The sequence below is a fragment of the Dermacentor albipictus genome, chromosome 9 (genome assembly GCF_038994185.2).
Source record: "Dermacentor albipictus isolate Rhodes 1998 colony chromosome 9, USDA_Dalb.pri_finalv2, whole genome shotgun sequence".
NCBI lineage: Eukaryota > Metazoa > Arthropoda > Arachnida > Ixodida > Ixodidae > Dermacentor > Dermacentor albipictus.
In genome coordinates, this window is record NC_091829.1 from 70,229,544 (window position 1) to 70,249,709 (window position 20,166).

Sequence of the window (20,166 nt, forward strand, 5' to 3'; positions counted from 1 at the left end):
ATAATAGTTGAAGCGTTTGGTCTCCCATCACACTTCCATGACGGATAAATATTTGTGGGCTTCCTCTTGTTGCCATTTGCAACTTCCAAGGCAAGGATCGTGTTTTCCTTCTGCTCATCAGAGAAAGACGTAGCTATTGGGACCAAACAAACCGCACCTTTAGTGATTTGGCACTGACGTTGCTAGTTCGCTTTTATGGTATTAGGTTTTGTGGCAAGAAAGACATCTGTGCACTTTATCCACGCTAAGACAACAGCTATCATAGCTTCATTCCAACTAACACCCAACCCGACGTGTCACTTTAGCCGGGGAATGGCAGATAAAGCACTAGCTCGATCACGATGTTTCTCAATATTTTCTTTATTTCGTGCTGGCTAATTCAGAGGGAGCATGTTTAAGGGCGCTGCTTTAGGGTGTGGGTGGGAGCGCAGTCGCCTGGTATTTTTCATATTTCGCAGGGTTTATTTTCCAAATGAAAAAAAAATTGTACTTCGCTTAAAATACAACAGTTAGATGTGCCTTGGCTGTGCCTACAAATGCCTTACTGACACTCGATAATTAGCATAGTTCGTTTCGAGTTAGGTAATCAATTGCAAGGACTCAATGAAATCTCAGCAAGGAAAAATTACTGGCGGCTACTCCACTATACTGGAAACAACATGCGCTAGGTTATCTTCGAGTAACGCATTGCTCTTTCTTGAAAATCGTGGTGAATGTTTGTTCATGGTGACATCCTATATACACTTATGCCCTCCGCATGCAAATTGCGATGGCTTCATCCCTAATAAATGATAAAAATTATTTGAAATGAATTTTGTCATGAGTCGTTAACATGTTTCTTAACATGTTTACTTGAAAGAGAAGCTATACTGAGACACATATCATTCACGTGCATTTCACATGCCGTTGATAAGGCTCTGACGATGGGGTCACTGAAGTCTAAGGTTTTTTTTCAGGGTAAAAAAAAAAAACATGCATAGCAATTGGAAGCGAGGTGAACATACAGCAACATATTCATTCTCAAGGCATTCACTATCTATAGCTTTATAAATATTTATTAATAGCTACCTCATTCTCTCTGAAAGATATCACGAAATTTGTCATCTTCATATATTTAAATATATTCTGTTTGTGCACAGTGTTTAGAGTGTAAATATAAAACAATGTTGAATTGGGCTAATACGGGTGAAGCAGCCGCCGCTGGTGCTTCTAATACACTTGTGCTCCTTTTATCAGGATTTGCAGAAATAATGCGAAAGTATGAATTAAAAGTCATAGGCATCTGCGCGCAAAATGGTGCACTTTCAGTTTGAATTTCAGTTTATTCTCCACTACATAACAATAAGTAAGTAACAAATGCTAATCAGACGAGAGTCCCAAAGTCAATGGCTGCAACGGGAGCCCCTGCTCTAAAAAGAAAAATTAAAGGTCTACAAAATGTGGGTTAAAGCAGCGAAATTTAAAACTACAGGGAAAACAAAGGAACGCGTGTAATACAATACATTGATAAGAGAAAACAACAAAGCAGGACATATATCAGAAAGCATAATTATACACAAGAACATGTTATAGGGCATGAAACTATTTACAAAAAATAAAATAACTTGTTTCATGTTAATCCATGCTTGAGTACAATCAAAGATGGCATTATTTTAAGTAAATGTGGCAGGTCGTTCCATATTTTCGATGCTGAGAACGAGGATGTCATTTTTCCATAGTTGGTGTTGCATTTAGCTTGCAAAAGGTGAAATTATTCGCCAACCTAGTGTGGTTGGTATTAGTGAGTAACTTTTTGTCAACTAATTCGTAAGGACGCTGGTTCTAAGGCATTGTGAAAAAACAAGAGGAAATACTTGAATGCTACTTAAACAAGCCAGTACCGGTAGTATACAGTGAGCCTGGAGCAACGGGAGAGCAGTGGAGTAAAAGGATCCGTCGGTGATTAGGCAACTCTCCTGGTTCTGTCTGTGTTGAATAGACGAGATGTGGCAGTTATACGTGTTTCCCTTGGAAGCAATATCCTCGGTGATAGGGCTATGAATGAACGCATAGTATAAATATATTAATGTGTGTTCTGAAAAGACTGCACTTGATTTATTGAGAACTCTGATGCCGAAAGCACTTCTTCTGTTTAGGTAAGGGAACGTGATTAGTAAACTTGAAGTGACTATGTAATATGCCAAGAACGACACAAAGTCCGCTTCAGAAATAAGGTTTCTGTCTAGAGTTACTATATAGGGGGAAGCACGGCCCAATTCTCTGCTTTGTTTTAGGTATCATGAACTGAGTTTTGAGTGAGGTTAACATCATAGGATTTAACTGACACCATTCTACAACTTTCGCTTGTTCAATGTTCAGTTTAAAGAGTAAGGTGGTTAGAATTATCTGACATGGAGTTAGGGGTATCACCAGCATATAGTATTGCATTAAAAAGAATAAGAATGTGAGGTAATTCGGTAATGTAAATGCAAAACAACGAGAGTCTCCATATTGAGCCCTCTGGTATGCCTTGAATAGTGACTTTCGACTCGGAATAAGCGCCCCCTACACAGACTATTTGCTCACGGTCACGCAAATAATTTTTTAGAAAAATTGAAGCTGGACCTGTTATATCTAAATATTCTAGTTTGGTAAATAAAATGTTATGACTAGCATTGTCAAAAGCTTTAGTATATATAAAAATACTGAGCCCGCAAATTTACCGCTGGTAATAAATAGAACACGTTATGGAATCGGTTCATTCAATAAAACCTACGCTGGTCGAACTGCCACGACGGAAAGCGAATTGGCAAGATTTTAACAACTTAAACTTTCTTAGGTAGGTGTTTAATGTTTCAGAAATATTTTTTCGACGTGTACTAATGGAGGACACAATAGCGATTCTGCGATGCATAAACATGAGATATTGATCACTTTCCTTAAAAAGACGAATTTTCAGGTCTTAAGCGAACTAGAAAAGGTACCGCATTTAAAAATTAGATTAATTATGCTGCTCAGTGTTTCCGCAGTAGAAGAGAAAACCCGCTTTAAGTAATAGGCAGAGACATTATATAGACCTGGGCTGGGCAAGTGTTCTTTAGATTTAATATGGCAGAGCAGACCTCATCGGCTGAAACTGGAAAAAGAATGTCTGACTGCGACGGTTACATGACGAGGAAGAGGCTATCGAGCTATTACTGTACACTTCATAAAAGTAATTACTACATGGGTAAGCTATACAAGACGATTCAGTGGAAGTTACATATTATTAAGCTACATTATCAATGGTTCTACTAGGCTGAGGTGTATCCAAATGTCGTTGAAAAGGTGTCATTGTTTCTTAGGATTCTTATTAGCCTTGCAGAATTCTCTCTCATACTAAAGTCCTTTTCACTTTTTCCGCAGGTTGTTCAACGTGGTACTGTACTTTTTTAGAGCGATGTGCTAGACTTATATTTAGCGGCTGTTTCTTAGCCTTCCCCTAAAGATAATCTTTTTCGCGCATACTGGTTAACCGACCTTTTGTTATTCAAGGATTACGTGGAAGTTCAAACATATTTGCATGTGACAGTTATGGTGCAAGCATACACAGCTTTCAAGAAGAATGAGCAGCATTTTTCGAGTGCCGTTTCGGGATCCCCTAAAGTACTAATTGATGAACAGTTGGTACCTCTCCAACTCCAGGCGTGGCAGAAGGCGCGGACAAGACAAGGGTGCCGGGAGCGAAGTTCGGATTCGTAGCGTTGCCATCACTATTGGCTTTTTGTCGTTGTTGGTCGGTGGAGGTGTACTTTCGGGCTAATTGATGGCATTCCTCGGCGTATCGGGCGACGGCTGAAACAGGAGCACACTCTGACGTGTCTGGTAGATTAGGCAAAACCGTATCGATGGTATGGGAAGGATCGCGACCGCTGAGAACAAAATATGGAGAAAATCCTGTAGTACTTTATGTAGCCGTATTATATGCGTACGTGACGAATGGGAGAATGATGTCCCAGTTTGTATGCTCCGATGAAACGTATATGGCGAGCATATCACCAAGGGTGCATTATTATATGCCGGATGGTACGCCGTGGTGGTCCGGTGAACTATGCGGCATTGAGCAAGCAGAGCTTCAACCACATGCGACAGAAAAACACGACCTCTATCACTCAGCAGCTCCCGAGGTGGGCCGTGACGAAGAATGAAACGATGGAGCAGAAAGGATGCAACGTCACTGGCCGTCGCTGCAGGTAGAGCAGCTAATTCGGCATAGTGTGTAAGGTGATCAAGTGCGACAATAGTCCATCGTTTTCCAGCGGGTGTGAGCGGTAGCGGCCCATACAGGTCAATTCCCACATGGTCGAAGGCATGAGCAGGGCACGGAAGCGGCTGTAACAAACCATAGGCCAGATGAGGCGGATATGTGCGGCGTTGGCATTTCGGGCGCGAGCGGACAAACTTTTGGACAAAAATAAACATTCCTCGCCAGTAGTAACGTTGCCGCAGGCGTTCATACGTCTTCAAAACGCCTGCGTGTGCACATTGTGGGTCAGTATGGAAAGACGCTCACATGTCGGAACGCGAAGCCCTAGGGATAACCAGGAGCCACTTGCGACCATCGGGCTGGTAGTTGCGTCGATACAAGCGGTTATCCCGTACAGCAAAATGGACAGCCAGGCGACGCAGGGAGCGGGAGATGGGAGATGCAGGCGAGCCAGGAGGTGCAGGTGGGGTCTGAGTGTCGCAGTATGGGCGGAGACGTCAGGAGATGGCGTAAGGTCACGAACGCGGTGTCGCATGCAGGAGACCAGGAGGATAGGTCATTGGCGCCACTTAAGAGTTGTGTCAGAGGTGAGATTATCGAGACGAAATTGCGAACAAAGCGTCTGAAGTAAGAACAGAGGCCGATGAAGGTGCGCAGTTCTTTGAGTGTCTTAGGTTTCGGAAATTCTGCCACACCGCGAAGTTTTGATGGGTCGGTGCAAATGCTGTCTTGTGATACGGCATTACCTAGGATCATGAGCTTGCGCGCGGAGAACTGGCACGTTTTCAGGTTCAGTTGCAGGCATGCGTTGGTCAAGGACATCAACACTTGTCTAAGGCGAAGAAGATGCGTGCTGAAATCAGGGCGAACACAAGGATGCCGTCGAGGTAGCACACACACGTGCTGCATTTTAGGCCGAGCAAGATATTGTCCATCATTCGTTCAAACGTAGCAGGCGCATTGCATAGGCCAAATGGCATCACAAAAAATTAGTTTAAACCATCTGGCGTAATGAATGCAGTTTTAGGGCGATCAACTGCTGACATCGGGACATGCCAGTAGCCCGAGCGTAAATCCAACGAAGAGAAGAATTTAGCGCCTTGCAAGCTGTCCAGAGCGTCATCAATGCGCGGTAGAGGGTAGACGTCTTTGCGCGTTACCTTATTAAGACGGCGATAATCCACGCAGAACCGAATGGAACCATCTTTTTTTGTGTGTGTGACGAGAACCACCAGTGATGCCCACGGGCTTTTGGAAGGTCAAATGACGCCGCGCTGAAGCATGTCGTCCACGTGCTCACTGATCACCTGACGCTCCTTGGCGGATACGCGGTACGGGCGCTGGCGCAATGGCGCGTTGGAGCCAGTGTCGATGTGGTGGCTAACGGTTGACGAGCGACCCAAAGTAGGCTGAGCGACATCAAAAGAAGAGCGGAATTTGGCAAACAGGTGAAGAAGCCGGGAGCGCTGCTCGGAAGTAAGGTCATCGGCAATGAAAGGTGTGATTAAGTCAGGCGATGGCGGAGCAGAAGTGGAAAGCGCACAGAAGTCAGTGAGCTCTGCATACGAAGCATCCGGCACGTCTGTTATAAACATGTCATCAAGAGGCTGAACATGGCCAAGTGCATCGCCGCAAAGAACCATCAGGACTGTAGGAAGCGGATTGCAGACAACGATGGCGCTGAAACCGGCTGAAATGTCAAGCGCGTCGAAAGGGAGAGGAAAGTCTTTGCGGGTCATGAAGAGTTCTGAAGCAGTGAAGAGGACAGCGCCTTCAGAGACAGCGCCACAGAAGACGGGAACAACGGCAGACGAGTACGGCGGTATGGTGATGTCTTCTCGAACAACATGCTTAGCGGGAAGAGAAGTGGCGCCGACGAGGGGCACATCACACAGAGACGACAACTCGACTTCAGCACGTGCACAGTTGATGACGGCGTTGCTTCGCGAAAGAAAGTCCCACCCAAGTATCACGACGTGCGAACAGCGCTGCAGAACCACAAATTCCACAATACAGAGAACTCCCTGAATATCAACTCTAGCTGTGCATGCTGCAGAAGGCTGAACTGGCTGGGTGCTTGCTGTGCGAAGAGAAAACCCAGAAAGTGGCGTCGTAACTTTTCTTAAAGTGCGAGAGAGGCGTTCGCTTAGGACTGACACGGCTGCTCCAGTATCAATTAGCGCAACGGTAGGGACGCCGTCAACAGTAAGGTCGACAACGTTCGAAAGCGACAATGGAGGACTTGTACAGATCGATGGCGACGCAGTTCTTGCCTCCTGAACTGCGGCGCTTAGTTTTCCTCTTGCGTGGGTAATGGGCGCCGACGCATGGGAGACAACGAGGTGCGACACGGGGAAGGTGAACGACGTGTGAGGACCGGGTGCTCGGCTGGCGGCCTGTTCGACTGCCGACTAAAATAAGTGTCGTGGAAAGGCTGCACGTCGGCGTAGGCAGCCGACTGCACAAACTCATCAGAGTGCAGCATGCGGCGGCGGCAGAGTCATGCAACATGGCCGGGAATACCGCAGGCATAACATGGGGACCTGTTGTCTTGCGTGCGCCAAGGATTAGTAAAGGCAGGAGCAGGTCGATGAACGGGAGTATGAACGGGTGGTGTAGTAGCCGACGATGTAGCGCAACGGGTGGTTGACGAGGCGGCTGCGCGGCGACGGATGCGTAAGTAAGTGGCGCGGCGGCAGGGTACTGCTAATGCTGCATTGGTAGAGCCTCAGCAACTTGGTCTTCAATAACCCGCCGGAGCGTAGGAGCGAGCTGTGTAGGAGGCTGTTGCGGCAGCGGCTGCTGTTGGGGTAGCTCAGCGAAGGGTAGGAGAGAAAGCTGACATGCATCTTCCTACCGCACAAAAGCTTGGATTTGTGTGAGCAAGGGGGAGCGATCAGACAAGGTTGTCATGGAAGAGAGGGCCTCGTCAGCCACTGAGGGGCACCTGGTCAACTCGCGCTGCCTCCTCAACTCGTCGTAGCTTTGGCACAAGTTTATGAGCTCTGCTACGGTGCGCGGGCTCTTGGCGATCAACATTTGGAAAATGTCATCGGCGATGCCCTTCAAAATGTGCTTCAATTTTCCATTTTCGGCCATAGAAGCATCCACACGTTTACATAGGTCGAGAACCTCTTCGATATAACAGGTGAATGTTTCGCCGGGATATTGCGCTCGCTCTCGTAACCGCTGCTCGGCGCGTAACTTGTGGACGGCAGGGCGACCGAAAACTGCAGCGAAACTGGTCTTGAACGCGGACCAGGACTGAAAGTCGGCTTCGTGTTTCTTAAACCACAGGTGAGCCACTCCTGCAAGGTAGAATATGACGGCATTTAACGCCACGGTATCATCCGATCGATTGTGCAAGCTCACTGGTTCGTACGTAGCCAACCAGTCATTGACGTCCTGTTCATCCGTACCGCTGAAAACCGCTGGATGGCTTTGCGGGACAGCGCCAGAGCAGGCAACAGGGGGTGTCGGCGACGTCGGCTGGGGAGAGTCAGGCATGACGGAAGGCAGAGTCCGAGACCAGAGTTCGAGGGTGTAGATGTTCTTGTATACCCCGCACCTTCCACGAATTGTAATGGGTGCACTGACCAGTTCCGCGGGTACCGTCTCTTCGTAACCGAGGAGGCAGGTGACGCAGAGCAGGAACAGCTGGTGGCCCGAACGGCTCACACTCGTGCTAAGCACTGGCGATCCGGCTAGCCCACTGGTTGCACAGCAGGCATGGAAGAAACGATCTCACTGGCCTTGTTCTTGTGCTCTTCTTCTTCATTACAAGGTAAACAGCTCTATCCTTACTTCAAGTCAGACCTATCTGAGACGTATGCAAACATGCTGTACGAGCTTTCCGAAGGAATTAATTTTTATTGTCACGTGAGCAAAAATGAGTGATGATGCTTTTTTCTGTTGTCTTGCTGGTGCCACGGCAAACTGCGTCGATGTCTGTCGACGAAAAGGGTATTCATATCTTCAGCCATTGTTTTCAATATGACAGCGCAGTGTTGGCCCTGTGTACAGGCGATGCCTTTCATTTCAATGTTATTCTGCCTTCTGTATTGCTGCATGTCTTCATTCCTCTTGGCGAACGCCTCACTTTCGGTCCTCACATGTATCTTTGTTTGACTTTAGCAATGCATCGACAGTCGTCCACGCTTTATCATATTGTTCATTCATGTAACGCGCACTGTCACCCAGAGACGTAAGGTTACCAAGACCCTGGTCATCAACCTGTTTTGCAATTTTAAAAGAAACAAGGCTATCAAATATATTATTCAGCAGTGATTCAAGCTGCTCAAATTTTTTAGGCAGTTCAGCATTTCAAGACATGTTTAAAGCATTGGCTGTTGAAAACCAGGAAGCGGAGCCGAAGTAGAGAACGTCTTCTTTAATTCGACGCTTGCGAAAACAACTCCAAAAAATGCAGGCGCGCGCTCGGCTCCACGCTCGCTTCTAACTTCGTCTTCTTCTCTTCTTTTTCGGAGCATAATATTCAACAGCTCCCGGCCGAACAATTAGCGTATGCTTGTTTCTTTTCAAGACGGAGCTTGTCCAGCAGATTCTAGGTGGTACCGCATCTGTGCCGGTCTCCGCAACGTGTTGCCACTAGAAGTGCGCAGTTTGCATGAGCGAACTTTGCCGTCGGCAAAGCCGTCGGCACCATGAGCACTTTGATTTGCTCGTGGTGGAACCATTGCTGGCAGGTGTCTTCCTGATGGGCGTAGGTGCCGCAGTGGAAGCCTTCGCAGCCACCCTTGCTGACGGGCTGATGGTGCATGCGTCGGGTGTTATGTGACTAGCCTGCCCTGGCCCCGGCCCAGACAGCATTCCTAGCCCTCCAGGCGTTAAAGGTAGTGGCTGCTGGGGTGAAGGTAATTCTTTTTCAAGGCCTGGTGAGCGGTTGCGGGCGGCCATGGCTTCAGGCTGTCGTGGAAGTGGTATTCGCTCCACCTGGACCACGGGGGCCAGCGTGTGGTTGTTTCGTTTTAGCCTTTTCACCCCACTGCTGTGCCTTCCTGACGTGAGGACCCAGATGGAGCCTTTGCTGTTGACGACGGGTGCCCGGCAAGCCCGCTCGAGTGTCGCAGGGCGGAAGACGATAACGTTGAATACGACGATGAGGACGACGATGACAAGGAGCTGTGCCCCGACGACTTCCCTACACCCGCCGGGTGGAGCACGCACGTGTCAGCAGTGTGGTCACCCCTACCAAAGGTGTCGATGCTCCCATGCCGTTGCTCCAAGTGCTTTCGCAGAGCCTGTGGTTTTGTGACTTGGTTACATATTTCACACACAACTAAAGAGATATCATCCCACGCTAGACAAAATCCGAAAAGTCCCATATCCTCTTTTCTTAATTTCATGGCATCGCTTTCTCTTTTCGCTGTCTCTGCCTCTGTATCGTTTTCTTCCTTTTCTGGACTCTTGAAGCAGATAGTTTCGGCCCAAGAATTCCATGACTGTTCTTGAGTAGCCGACACACTATTGGTGGCCTCCAGTCTGTGAAGATCTTTCAATAGTTTGGCAGTAGAAGGGGATTTGTCTTGTACTAGTTGTAAGCGGTGTCGCAGAGTTGCAGCAAGGAGAAAGGGACTGCTGCAGGCACCAAAAGGAACCCTTGTGATGCGCAGTTCGTTAATATTGGAAGATCCTTCTTCAAACCAGAAGTAACGAAACTCGTCTCGGTCTTGTTCAGCCAGCGATATTTGAAGAAACGTTTTATCGATATCGGCGGAAATTATAATCTTGAAGCTGCGAAACTTCAGCCGTAATTCGATGATGTTGGGATTCAAATTCGGTCCTGTCCACAAGACGTCGTTGAGTGAAGGTGACTCCGTAGCATGAGAAGAGGCGTCGAATACCACCCGTACTTTAGTCGTAGTTCTGTCGCGTCGCACTACTGCTCGGTGTGGCATATAGTACGTGATATGTTCACTCGTACTGTCCATTGTGACCTTCTGAGCGAAGTCTTCGTTAAAGTAGCTCCTAATGGCAGTGTCATATTCCTTCTGAAACTCTGGTTCTCGATGTAGTGTTCTCTGCAAGGTCTCCAGCCTCTTTAACGTGATATCCCGGTTATTTTTAGGCTGGGAACAATTGCTGCGCCACGGCAGTTCAACTTTATCGCGATCATTATGTCTAATAGTTGTTTCCACGAAGTTCTTCAGGACGTGTTCGTCATCTTTCGAAAGTCTGTCTTCGTTAGTCAGTCCCAGATGTTCTATTTCCCAGGAAGACCTCAGTTGCTGGGAAACATTGTCTTCCGCTAGGCATATGTTGAAGTTCCTTACGGTGTCCGGCTTGTAGAACTTAGGTGGACTTCCGGTATCTCCATGAAGTGTCCATCCTACGACAGTTTCGATGGCGGTCAAGGAGTCGTCCAGTCGATGAATTCTTCCGCTGACAAGCTGCCAGTAATAGTCTGCACCTATAAGGACGCTTATTCCAGGCACAGGTGAGTCCTGAACTGCGTTGAGGTCAGCCAAACGGTAGTTTTTGCTTTTCAACTTTTCAAGTACATTTGTCTCTGTTATTGCTGACAAGTCCTTACATATTTCCGGAACTTCTATAGCCTCTACTTCAAGTGAGTTTGAGTCGTACTGGCTATGCAGCGTGACTCGTACTCTCCTATAATATTTCCGCGGTGCTGAAACGTTTCCAAATCCCGAGATGGTGAGCTGCTCTTCGGCTAACACAGTGGCTTTCAGCTTCCTAGACAATTCTTCCGTGATGAAGCTGCGTTGACTGCCACCATCAATCAACATTCTTACAAAGCATCTGCTTCCAGTGCCCATAGCCCAAACTTGCGCGGTCTGCAGAAGAATTGTGCACTTTATCGAGTCTGTTGACGAGCTGGAAACAGTTGTCTGCGTTTCCGTATTCTTCTGCTTCCATTTCGGGTCGCACATTGTGGTGATATGTCGCCCTTTGCATTTCGCACAGTTTAGTCTCTTCCAGTTTCGGCATTCCTTAGCTTTGTGAAATTGTCTAGCGCAGCGGAAACAGCATCCTAATTTCCGTAGTTTCTGCTTTTTCTCGTCTAATGTTAGTTCCGTTGGGCAGACATCCACCGAGTGATCTTTGTCTCCGCATAATATACAACTCTCTGGAGTCAGTTTCACGGTTAGCATAGATGCAGCACCTTGGAAATGCTCATTAGATTGTCGTTTTGCGGTTGAGGCTTGTTCCCTCTTGTCAGAAGTCATCATTATAGTCTGTTCCCGGCTTTTTACTTCAAGGCTCAAGAAGTCTAGAAGAACAGACATTTCGTTTAGACTTTCATTAGTAACGCCTGTATTTGTCGAAGACAAGATGCGCTGATTATAACGGAGTACCATCTCTTGCGGAAGATTTTGTATTATAGCAGTTTTCAGAAGGATTCCATATTCTTTTTGTTCGACGCCAAGGTAATGCAGGGATCTCACGCGAGTCTGCACTTCTTCATGCAACCTTTGAAGCCCTTCGAGATCTTCACAAGAACGAACTTTACGTAGGTTTAGAAGGCGACGCATGTGGTCGTTAACAATCAGTGACTTCCGACCGAATCTTTCTTTGAGAAGTTCTATAGCTGTGCTATAGCTCTCGTTAGTTGTCGACAGGCCGCTGATGACACCTTCCGCTTTACCCATCAAGTAGCTCCGAAGATATTTCAGTTTGTCTACGTCGGTAATATATCGGTTCTGGTGAATAGTAGACTCAAATTGATCCCAAAATTCCGGCCATTTAATGGGGTCACCTTGAAACTTCGGCACATCGAGCTTCGGTAGCTTAACGTGTGCGCGTGCTTGACGAAAGTCATCGTGAGATTCGCGCGTAGTCGTTGTTTGCTGATCGGATAAAATGCGTTCAGCGCGGGACTTCGCGAGGACGATAGATTCTTGATACTGTCCGACGCTGAGAAGCTCGTCCTCAAGGTTATCATCGGTAACCTGCTCTTCTACTTGGTTATCAAGGTCCGTAAGCATAGTTTCCTTTATCTTCAATAGGTTAAGATGGTCGGTCAGCTCACCATATGGCGTTGGTTCCGTCTGCATAAGAGTTGTCATGTCGTTGATGAACCTGGTGACCGCCGCTCGAACGGTAGCACGCTTCCGTCGTATTATTTCCATGTCGTCACGTCGGGAATGGTAGGCCTCGTGATGACGTGGATCGTTCTTCGACTCTGTCGCAGCGTGGTCGCGTTGATCGCGTCGGTAGGTCGTCCTCTTCAGGTAGCTCGCTTCATCGTTAGGGGTCTTCAACTGTAGGTCTGATATCCTGGTCACGGCACCATATGTTGAAAACCAGGAAGCGGAGCCGAAGTAGAGAACGTCTTCTTTAATTCGACGCTTGCGAAAACAACTCCAAAAAATGCAGGCGCGCGCTCGGCTCCACGCTCGCTTCTAACTTCGTCTTCTTCTCTTCTTTTTCGGAGCATAATATTCAACATTGGCCATAGCCGAAGAAACACTAGTGAGCAGCAGCCGCAGGTAGATGCACAAAATGGCAGCAATCGAGAGCTACGTTCATTCTTTTTGTCTCCCTGAAGCAAGGCAACGCAGGCGCAGTGGCTCCAAGCGGGAGGCCCAGTAGAGAGCACGTGCAACAGGCGTGCAGCTGCACGCGCAAGAAGGCTGCAGTGGAAAGGCAGATATTTAGAAAAGACGTACTAATGAATTCCGGCAAACGCTGCTCAGGAGCGCTGCTACGCAGTAAGCTATATGCCACAATAAGATTTTAAGTGAAAAAGGCGAGGCAAGCCAAAAGAAACCGCAAATTATGTCGGTGAAGAAAGTTCTAGTATTGGCACTGCAGATGTGTGGGGGCGAAGGCTCTGACCCCCCCCCCCCCCCCCAACACCCCCTCGCCCCCGGGGGAATCTTCGGAGGATTGTCAAGCTCCAAAGTCCCCTTGGCCAGCCCCCGTAGTCAGTGTCTATGTAGTTTGACATCGTTGTACGCTCTCAAATCAGATCTATCAGGGAGTAAGCGGATTACATGAAGCTCATCGAGGTGCTGATAAGTAGTAATGATGTCGGCGACAGTTCTGGGATTCGACACAACAAGAGAAATTGAATGGTAGAACACGAAGAAAGCTTTCCTCTTGCAACGCTTAAAATTCCCCGCAAAGGTAGAAACCGTCGGTAACCACAGAATACCTTAAAATGATGAAAAAGACAACAGTCCTTTACAGCTCGTTTACCCAACCAGGGCAGCGGATGATCTTGCGGAAGGTAAAACATTCCAAAACCAAACTGCGTCGTTTCTTCGTCAGGCGAAATAAGGATATACGGAAAAACTGTTCAATATTGGATTATTAGGGAGGAGGGATCTTGTTTAGCAATAGATTAAACCAAATTATCATTCGGGGTACAAATGCTAATGGTGTGCTTGAACTTTCAGTAGACAAAGAATATGGGAGTGGATAAAGGCGCAGGTAGACAATTTCAATAGTTAGTTTTTGTATCTGGCTGATGCAAATGCTGATCTCATCAATGCGAAATGCCTTGACTTACGGTTTGTTTCCAGGGCCTTCTTGTTACCATGCGATCATTATTAAGGAATAATCACGACGTAAGTCGTGATTATTCCTTATCCACCAACTTATTCCTTATCAATCAACCGTAAGTCTCTTCACGTCGATGACCTCGAAATTTTACCAGTTAAACAGATAGCTGATGTAATCAGTCTTGTGATGAAATATAATTTTCGTTGTTTCATCAAAGGTGCAGTATTCTCCAAAAGAAAGCACATTGCTATAGTCACGGTTATAATAAATGAGGAGACAAAAGTATTCTATTAAGTGGTCACCCACTCTGCATTATACCTGTTTTTTTCCAAGTGTTTAGAAAAGATAGTAGCTAGAGGAATGTCTCGATTTGGTAAACAACATAACATATTACCTCCCAGTCAACATGGTTTCTGGAAAAATGTTTTCACGGAAACCGCGCTTCCGGCCCAAAAGCAGCTACTGGTAGCGTCCTTAGAGCTGAAACTTGTCTTTCTTGGCATATTTATTGGTTTTCCAAGAGCGTTTGAACTCATCTGTAACAAAATACTGTCAGCAAGGCTCGAGAACATTGGTTTTCGAGGAAAGCTCCTTCAAATAATTCTGTCTTACTTAACTTCATGAGTAAAACAGATAAAAATAAATGATTCAGCAGATTTTAGCCACTTCGGGCGTTATGCAAGGTGGTATTTCGGGACCACCTTTTTTTCTCATTTGCGTTAATGACATCACCTGCATAAGCCAGTTTCTCACTTTTGGTAGTAATACACATGACATGTGTTTACTCTTCAGAGTCGCACATTTGCCAGATCTTGAGCAACAAGCCTCCCATTATTTCCACTGCCTTGTAGGGTGGTGTAGATACAATTGTTTAAAAATAATCACTGAAGAAACCAAAACCGTGCTTCTCAGGTTTCGCAACAGGCTGCCTTACGCGCCGCTATTTTAGGGATGGGTACGTCACTGATGCAAACAGTTTCATCAGTCGAGTAGTCTAGGAGTCATCTTCAATGGAAATTTATTATGGAATGATCACGTCGAAGTAGTCGTGAATAAACTTTCAAAGGTCGCTATCTTGTGTCTACTGAATTACTTCATGCCGAAGCGTATTAAAGGGCCCCTCACCTCACAGCAAACTTAGGCTATACGCTGCAAGTGTCCACATGCTCTAGGGAGCGTTCTGCCGCAATTTTGTTCTTTCAAATTGACTCAACAGTAGCTGAAAGAGAATATTTCAGTGCAGCAAACCCAGTATTTTAGTAGGCGAGCTTCACCGCAAACACTGACCCTCGCTCCACTGGCCCGTCTAGCGTCTGCCAGCGAAAGTCCTTCCCTGCGTTTTCTGATGCCGGAGTTCGAGGTTCGCATAATGCATACGTCACAGGCGTCGCCTTCATTCCTTTTTTCTCCTTAGTTTTTGCGGCGCGACGCATTTCCACTGGCGAAATGCATCGGCGAATGGCGGCGTAGCGTGCGAGCGGTTGCGATTGTTGTCTCGTTTCACACAGGGCGCGATTTGGCGCGCTGTGCACAAGGAGACCTGACTAGCGGTATAAGTCCGTCCTACAAGAAATCGGAGGTAGGCATAAGCGTATCAAAGGGTATGATGGCGCGCTGGAATACGGTAGGAAATGACACAGTGTCACTGTCCGCGCGCGCGACCACACGACGTGGAAGCAGAGGAAACGGAAGTACATCTTTTTTACTGCGGTGCGAAGTAAAGCCAAAACACGCAAGCATTCGGTTTGTGTGTTTTATTATTTCTGTAAGCTTTCTTTTTGTGTGTTCAAGCAGCATATCACAGAAATAACATATGTTGCCTTGAATAATTATCGAATTGACGTGTGACCACGAGTGACGTCACTGCGCAAACCCATGTACGTGGGCGCGCGAGCACGTGTACGTCACACGACGGCGTGGAGCGCGGCGGCCGCCAGGGGAAGGGCAGACCACGTTCGCTTTGAAATTTCCGATCTCTCTGTGGCGCGTAGCGATGTAATACTTTATAGAGACGATCGTTATCGCGCATTGTATGCTCTGCGCTTGTCAGCTCAAGCGGAATGACCTAGTGAGGGAACCTTTAGGCAAATTTTGTATAATACACACTTTTTCCTGTTGGTGATAATTCCTTTCCAGCTTTGCGTTCCACATATTTTTTTTTCTAATATCAAGCGCTGCAAATGGCAAGAATCTCTCAAGAGCAGCAATCTCCACATTCAACTCCAGGCTGTCCAGAGGGCCCACGACATTATGGCGGGACTTGATCTCCCGGTTCCATCGTGGGCGGAGCCACCGACTTCACCTTTGGGAGCCTTCGCTTTTGGCTCCCCAAGATCTGAGTCCCGCAGGACTCAAATGAAGTTCTTGTCATGTCTTGTCAAGCGATGTCATCCTTTTAAATATAGGTGTTGGAAACATTGTGAAGGTTGCGCGGATAGAACACCTTGATCCGATCTTTAAGCCAATTCGTGTAACCCCATTCCCCGGTTGTGCGAAACGTTGCTCCTCTGACAGTATAAACCATGTGTTATGAAAAAATAATTGTTTGACGTTGCAGCTGCCTGCATTTAAGCGTAAGCAGCCTAAGTACACAACACGAAGAAGTCTGAAATCGTCTGTACCTAAGACCTGTTGAAATAATTGTTGTCAAATGCCGCACAATACTCTCCCGCATTTATTAAACAGGGAATCTGAATCAAAGTATCTATAGCTGAACAATGTCAACTTTTTTCATCTTGTGTTTGTTTTGTCAAGGTTTTTTTTAATTGCGTGAAAGTGCTTTCACGCTGTTTTTGTTTCTATGTTCTAGTGCAGCATTGCCAAGCCTCTGTAGGGTGTGTTGGCCTCGCCTCGCCTTCTAGCCGGCTTTTTACCACTGCATCCAACCTTCTTATGAAGGTAAATAAATATATTGCATTCCAATAATGTGAGAACTCTTCTTTCACCCTTTCTCGCTCAGTGATACGTGCTGTCATGACCACGTAAATGACCGCTGGTAAGGGTAGGTATGGAGCTTCTCCACGTCTTCTCCTTGCGGCGCACTCTTACACGGCAGGCAGTCTGCGGCTGACTAGTCTGCAAAGAAGCTGCCGAAGGTCTTCACCCGCTCACGGGCTCTCTTGGAAAGACAGAGGTGTCACACGCACGATGGCACCAGGGCCGGCATCACGGCCAACATCGCCAGGAGCGGGACCGGCGCATCCAGCAGCAGCTGGACGATCGCGGACACGGACGCCCGTGGTGTCGCCGCCGACCGCCGGAGCGGCCACGCAGCAAGCGACCGGAGTTCAAAGGCCGGCGATCCCGGGCTGCCCCGCGGGCCTGGAATACCTCACGCAGATCGACCACCTTAAAGTCCGCCAGTCTGTAAATCTCCTCAATGGTACGTGTAGCTCTCCACTGTGGACGATCCGCGGGCCACGCATAGAGTTGACAAAAAGGGGCGCTAAATAACAGCACGTGAGGTAAGGACGGACAACCACCATGGCTAACCACGAAGTGGCCATTGTTTCAACAGCGTATGTAGCTATACCACTTCGCAAGAAAAAACACGGGAACACGGGAAGGGAGCATGCGTAGAAGGTAAACAAGAATGTAAACACTCCCATATGAATGATATTTCCTTCGGAAGGAGCGAAATCGCTAGGAAAGTTCACGCACACAAATCGACTGAACTAAATGTTGATGGCTTCAGAGATTATCCGGTGTGTGCTCGTCATTAGTTTGGCAGCATGACGCAATATTAAAGAAGAAAGGTGGTTCACAGGCACATTCAACGCATTGCAATGACAAGTGGCGGTCTTTATCGCCTTATTTGAGTGTTCGCGGATACGGTCTATCGCGCAACGCCTCGCTTGTTCGATATAAGGATGTTCTCACGAAGAAGGAATCTGGTAAAAGACGTTCCAACATCACCTAAAAGCGGCTGTCTGAGCTTTTCTCCGTAACTCTTTTCATTGTCGGTACTAAGAGTGGCATTTTGTGACGGTCAACCAAGATTGTTTGGGGAGGTGAACACCCTAACGCCTCAACTCTTGAATTATAACTGATTTAGTCTGATCTCTCGAGTTCATATTCATGCCTTTGTTTTTTATTGATTCCTTTGTTACTTGGAAACGCTTACCTATTGGTGACCTTAGTGCCTTGCCTTCCAAACGAATTGCAACTTCTGAAATCAGCCTGGTTGGCGATCACAGCTGTGAATTTTTGAAGTTTTACTACGATGGGAGCATATAGCTCGCGGTGGTTTCCTTGCTTCCGTTTCGTCGCTTTTCGAAAAGTACTTTAGCAAAACGGAAAATTTGGTGAAATTGTCTACCATGGATTGGAGGACCTTTTAGCTTCACCTTCAAAAGTCGAAAGGGATAGCACTCACAGATACATGACTGCTTCTCAGGCTTCCCGGCAAGGCAACTAATGCAACCACACTGTGTATCAGGAAACGCTGTCGGCGAACGCTGTGCACGAAGGCGAAGGCGAGCTTTCTGGTAGAGGAGCGACTTTTTGGCATTGACAGATCCCGGAGAAATTGTACAGCCACGCCAGGGGAATGAAACAATTTTGTTGTTTGGTACTTTTGATATTAGGTCTTAGAAGTTTTGGCATAGAAGGCATGCGTTGCCGGTGTTTTCTTCCAATACATTTCTTTGTGGAATGCCATTCTCCGTATTCCGGATAATAACTTTGTCTAGAGTGTGAGACAAGGTATGAGCAACTTTAGTGATACAACAGAATGGCAATATAACCAGCATATAGCGCATGTCATAAAGGAAGTAAACGTAAAAATTTTTCCGATGATTTTTCTCTAAGGACAACTACGCCGACACCGGATTTCCAGAGAGGCGAGGCACACAACGCTATCCAAAAGTGTGTTTTTTTCTTATTTTTGGCTGTGGCCGTACGCAAAAGCATGGTCTCCGACTATTCCTTCTTGCCTTCTTCAAATGGAAAAATGTTTCTAAGTCCTAAACTACAGAAAATACATTTATGTCAAGCGTTGGCACGGGTCCCGAATGCTACTGATCGCTTCACCTGCGTGTCTGCTAGGTTACGATCACATGACGGTGATTAGAAAGTTGGCAGTTCGGATGCAAAGAGAAATTGGTCGCGCGGTACATGCCAACTCTAAAGACCTTGCGCTAGTTTTGTGCGCGAAGCCGGTAACCCGCTAATCCGTAGGTAGAAATAACTCTAACGGTACTCCAGAACTCTAATACACATTTGGGATGTGTACGCGCTGACCAATGAGATATCGCGCAATCTTCGCATTTGGGAACCTGTTACAGTTTGCGAGACTACCACTTTGGCAATGGTAGCAAGCGTGCGCCTGTTTCACAGGGCACAAGAGGCAACGCTCATATCGTAACGATGTTGTTTGCAGCATAGAGCACGTTTTGTTCTTGTGGAGATCACTGTGCGCACGGTGAGAGCTTGCTCTTATCACGCAAATCAAAGAACGGAAGCATTAGCTGAAATGTGCGGATTTGACGTGTTGCGCCCAAAGGGTTTCAGACACAAGATGATATGCACGAGTGCAAACACCAGGTGTCGCAAGTAAATATCGTTGCGATGCAGCGGGCGCTTACTAGACATGAGGCAAAGGAAGACGGGCATCTGGGATTGGCACGAGCTTGTTTCCGTCCTTGTCTGTGGCTGCACTGATCTAGTAAATATAATGTAAATGCTTCCTTTGTGTGTGTCTGTCCAAACATATTTCGTTGGAGGTTTGCAATTCCTGCTATCTGCACGGAACTCCGCAACGGTCGCTACATCGAGCGCGTTGCCATGCCTCCCGCAGACGAGACGCCGTCAGCATCGGTTACGACTAGTTACATTCATGCAGTCGTGACGCTTTCCCACGCTCGCGACAAAGGTCTCTCTTCCGGCTTTCAGGTCGAAGACTGGATATCTCATCGAAATCATCTCATCGAAATGCCGTTTCGGCCGCAGCCAAATCGCAGTTTTTCGGTGTTTCTTGAGTACAACCTGACGCAGACAAAATTTCGTGCCCTCCAAACCATTCTGGTATCGAATCACTCCCGATCATCACCCACTTCGATCCTATAGCCCCAACCTAATTGCGTATGGACGCCAGTGGTCATTGTGTACGCGCTCTCCTAGCCCAGCGACAGCATGGCCACAATCGCACGATCGCTTACGCCAGCCGTCTCACCTCACCAGCAGAGCGCAACTGTTGTGTTACTGTACGGGGCTGCCTTGTTGTTGGTGGTGCAGTTGCCGAGTTTTGTTCTTACCTTTACAGCCACCCGTTTCCCGTGGTAACCAACAGTCATCCTCTCAGCTCGTTTTCCTCCCTCAAGCATTCCACGGGTCGGCTTGGTCACTGGTCTTGGGAGCCCGAAGAGTTTTCTTGCCCTGTGATTCACAAGTCCCAACGACCACACCAAGATGCGGATATTTTGTTGGTTAAGCCATTGAGTGCTCTGGCGTTC

The 20,166-nt window shown here is 47.2% G+C and overlaps 2 protein-coding genes across 4 annotated transcripts in view; one reads left to right on the forward strand and one right to left on the reverse strand.

Moving 5' to 3' along the window:
- Positions 1 to 20,166, reverse strand: part of LOC135908569 (phospholipid scramblase 1-like) — a 265,493-nt gene that overhangs the window by 37,602 nt on the left and 207,725 nt on the right. The window lies entirely within an intron of this gene.
- The window catches only part of LOC135908592 (phospholipid scramblase 2-like), a 42,731-nt gene that overhangs the window by 2,201 nt on the left and 20,364 nt on the right, over positions 1 to 20,166 (forward strand). The window contains exons 2-3 of one of the 3 annotated variants that reach the window (XM_065440414.2): positions 16,524 to 16,612; positions 16,770 to 17,096. In XM_065440414.2, coding sequence (XP_065296486.1) covers positions 16,862 to 17,096 — 235 coding nt within the window. In that variant the 5' untranslated portion in view covers positions 16,524 to 16,612; positions 16,770 to 16,861. The remainder of the gene's footprint in view (positions 1 to 16,523; positions 16,613 to 16,769; positions 17,097 to 20,166) is intronic. The other 2 variants (XM_065440415.2, XM_065440416.2) reach the window with 2 other exon arrangements.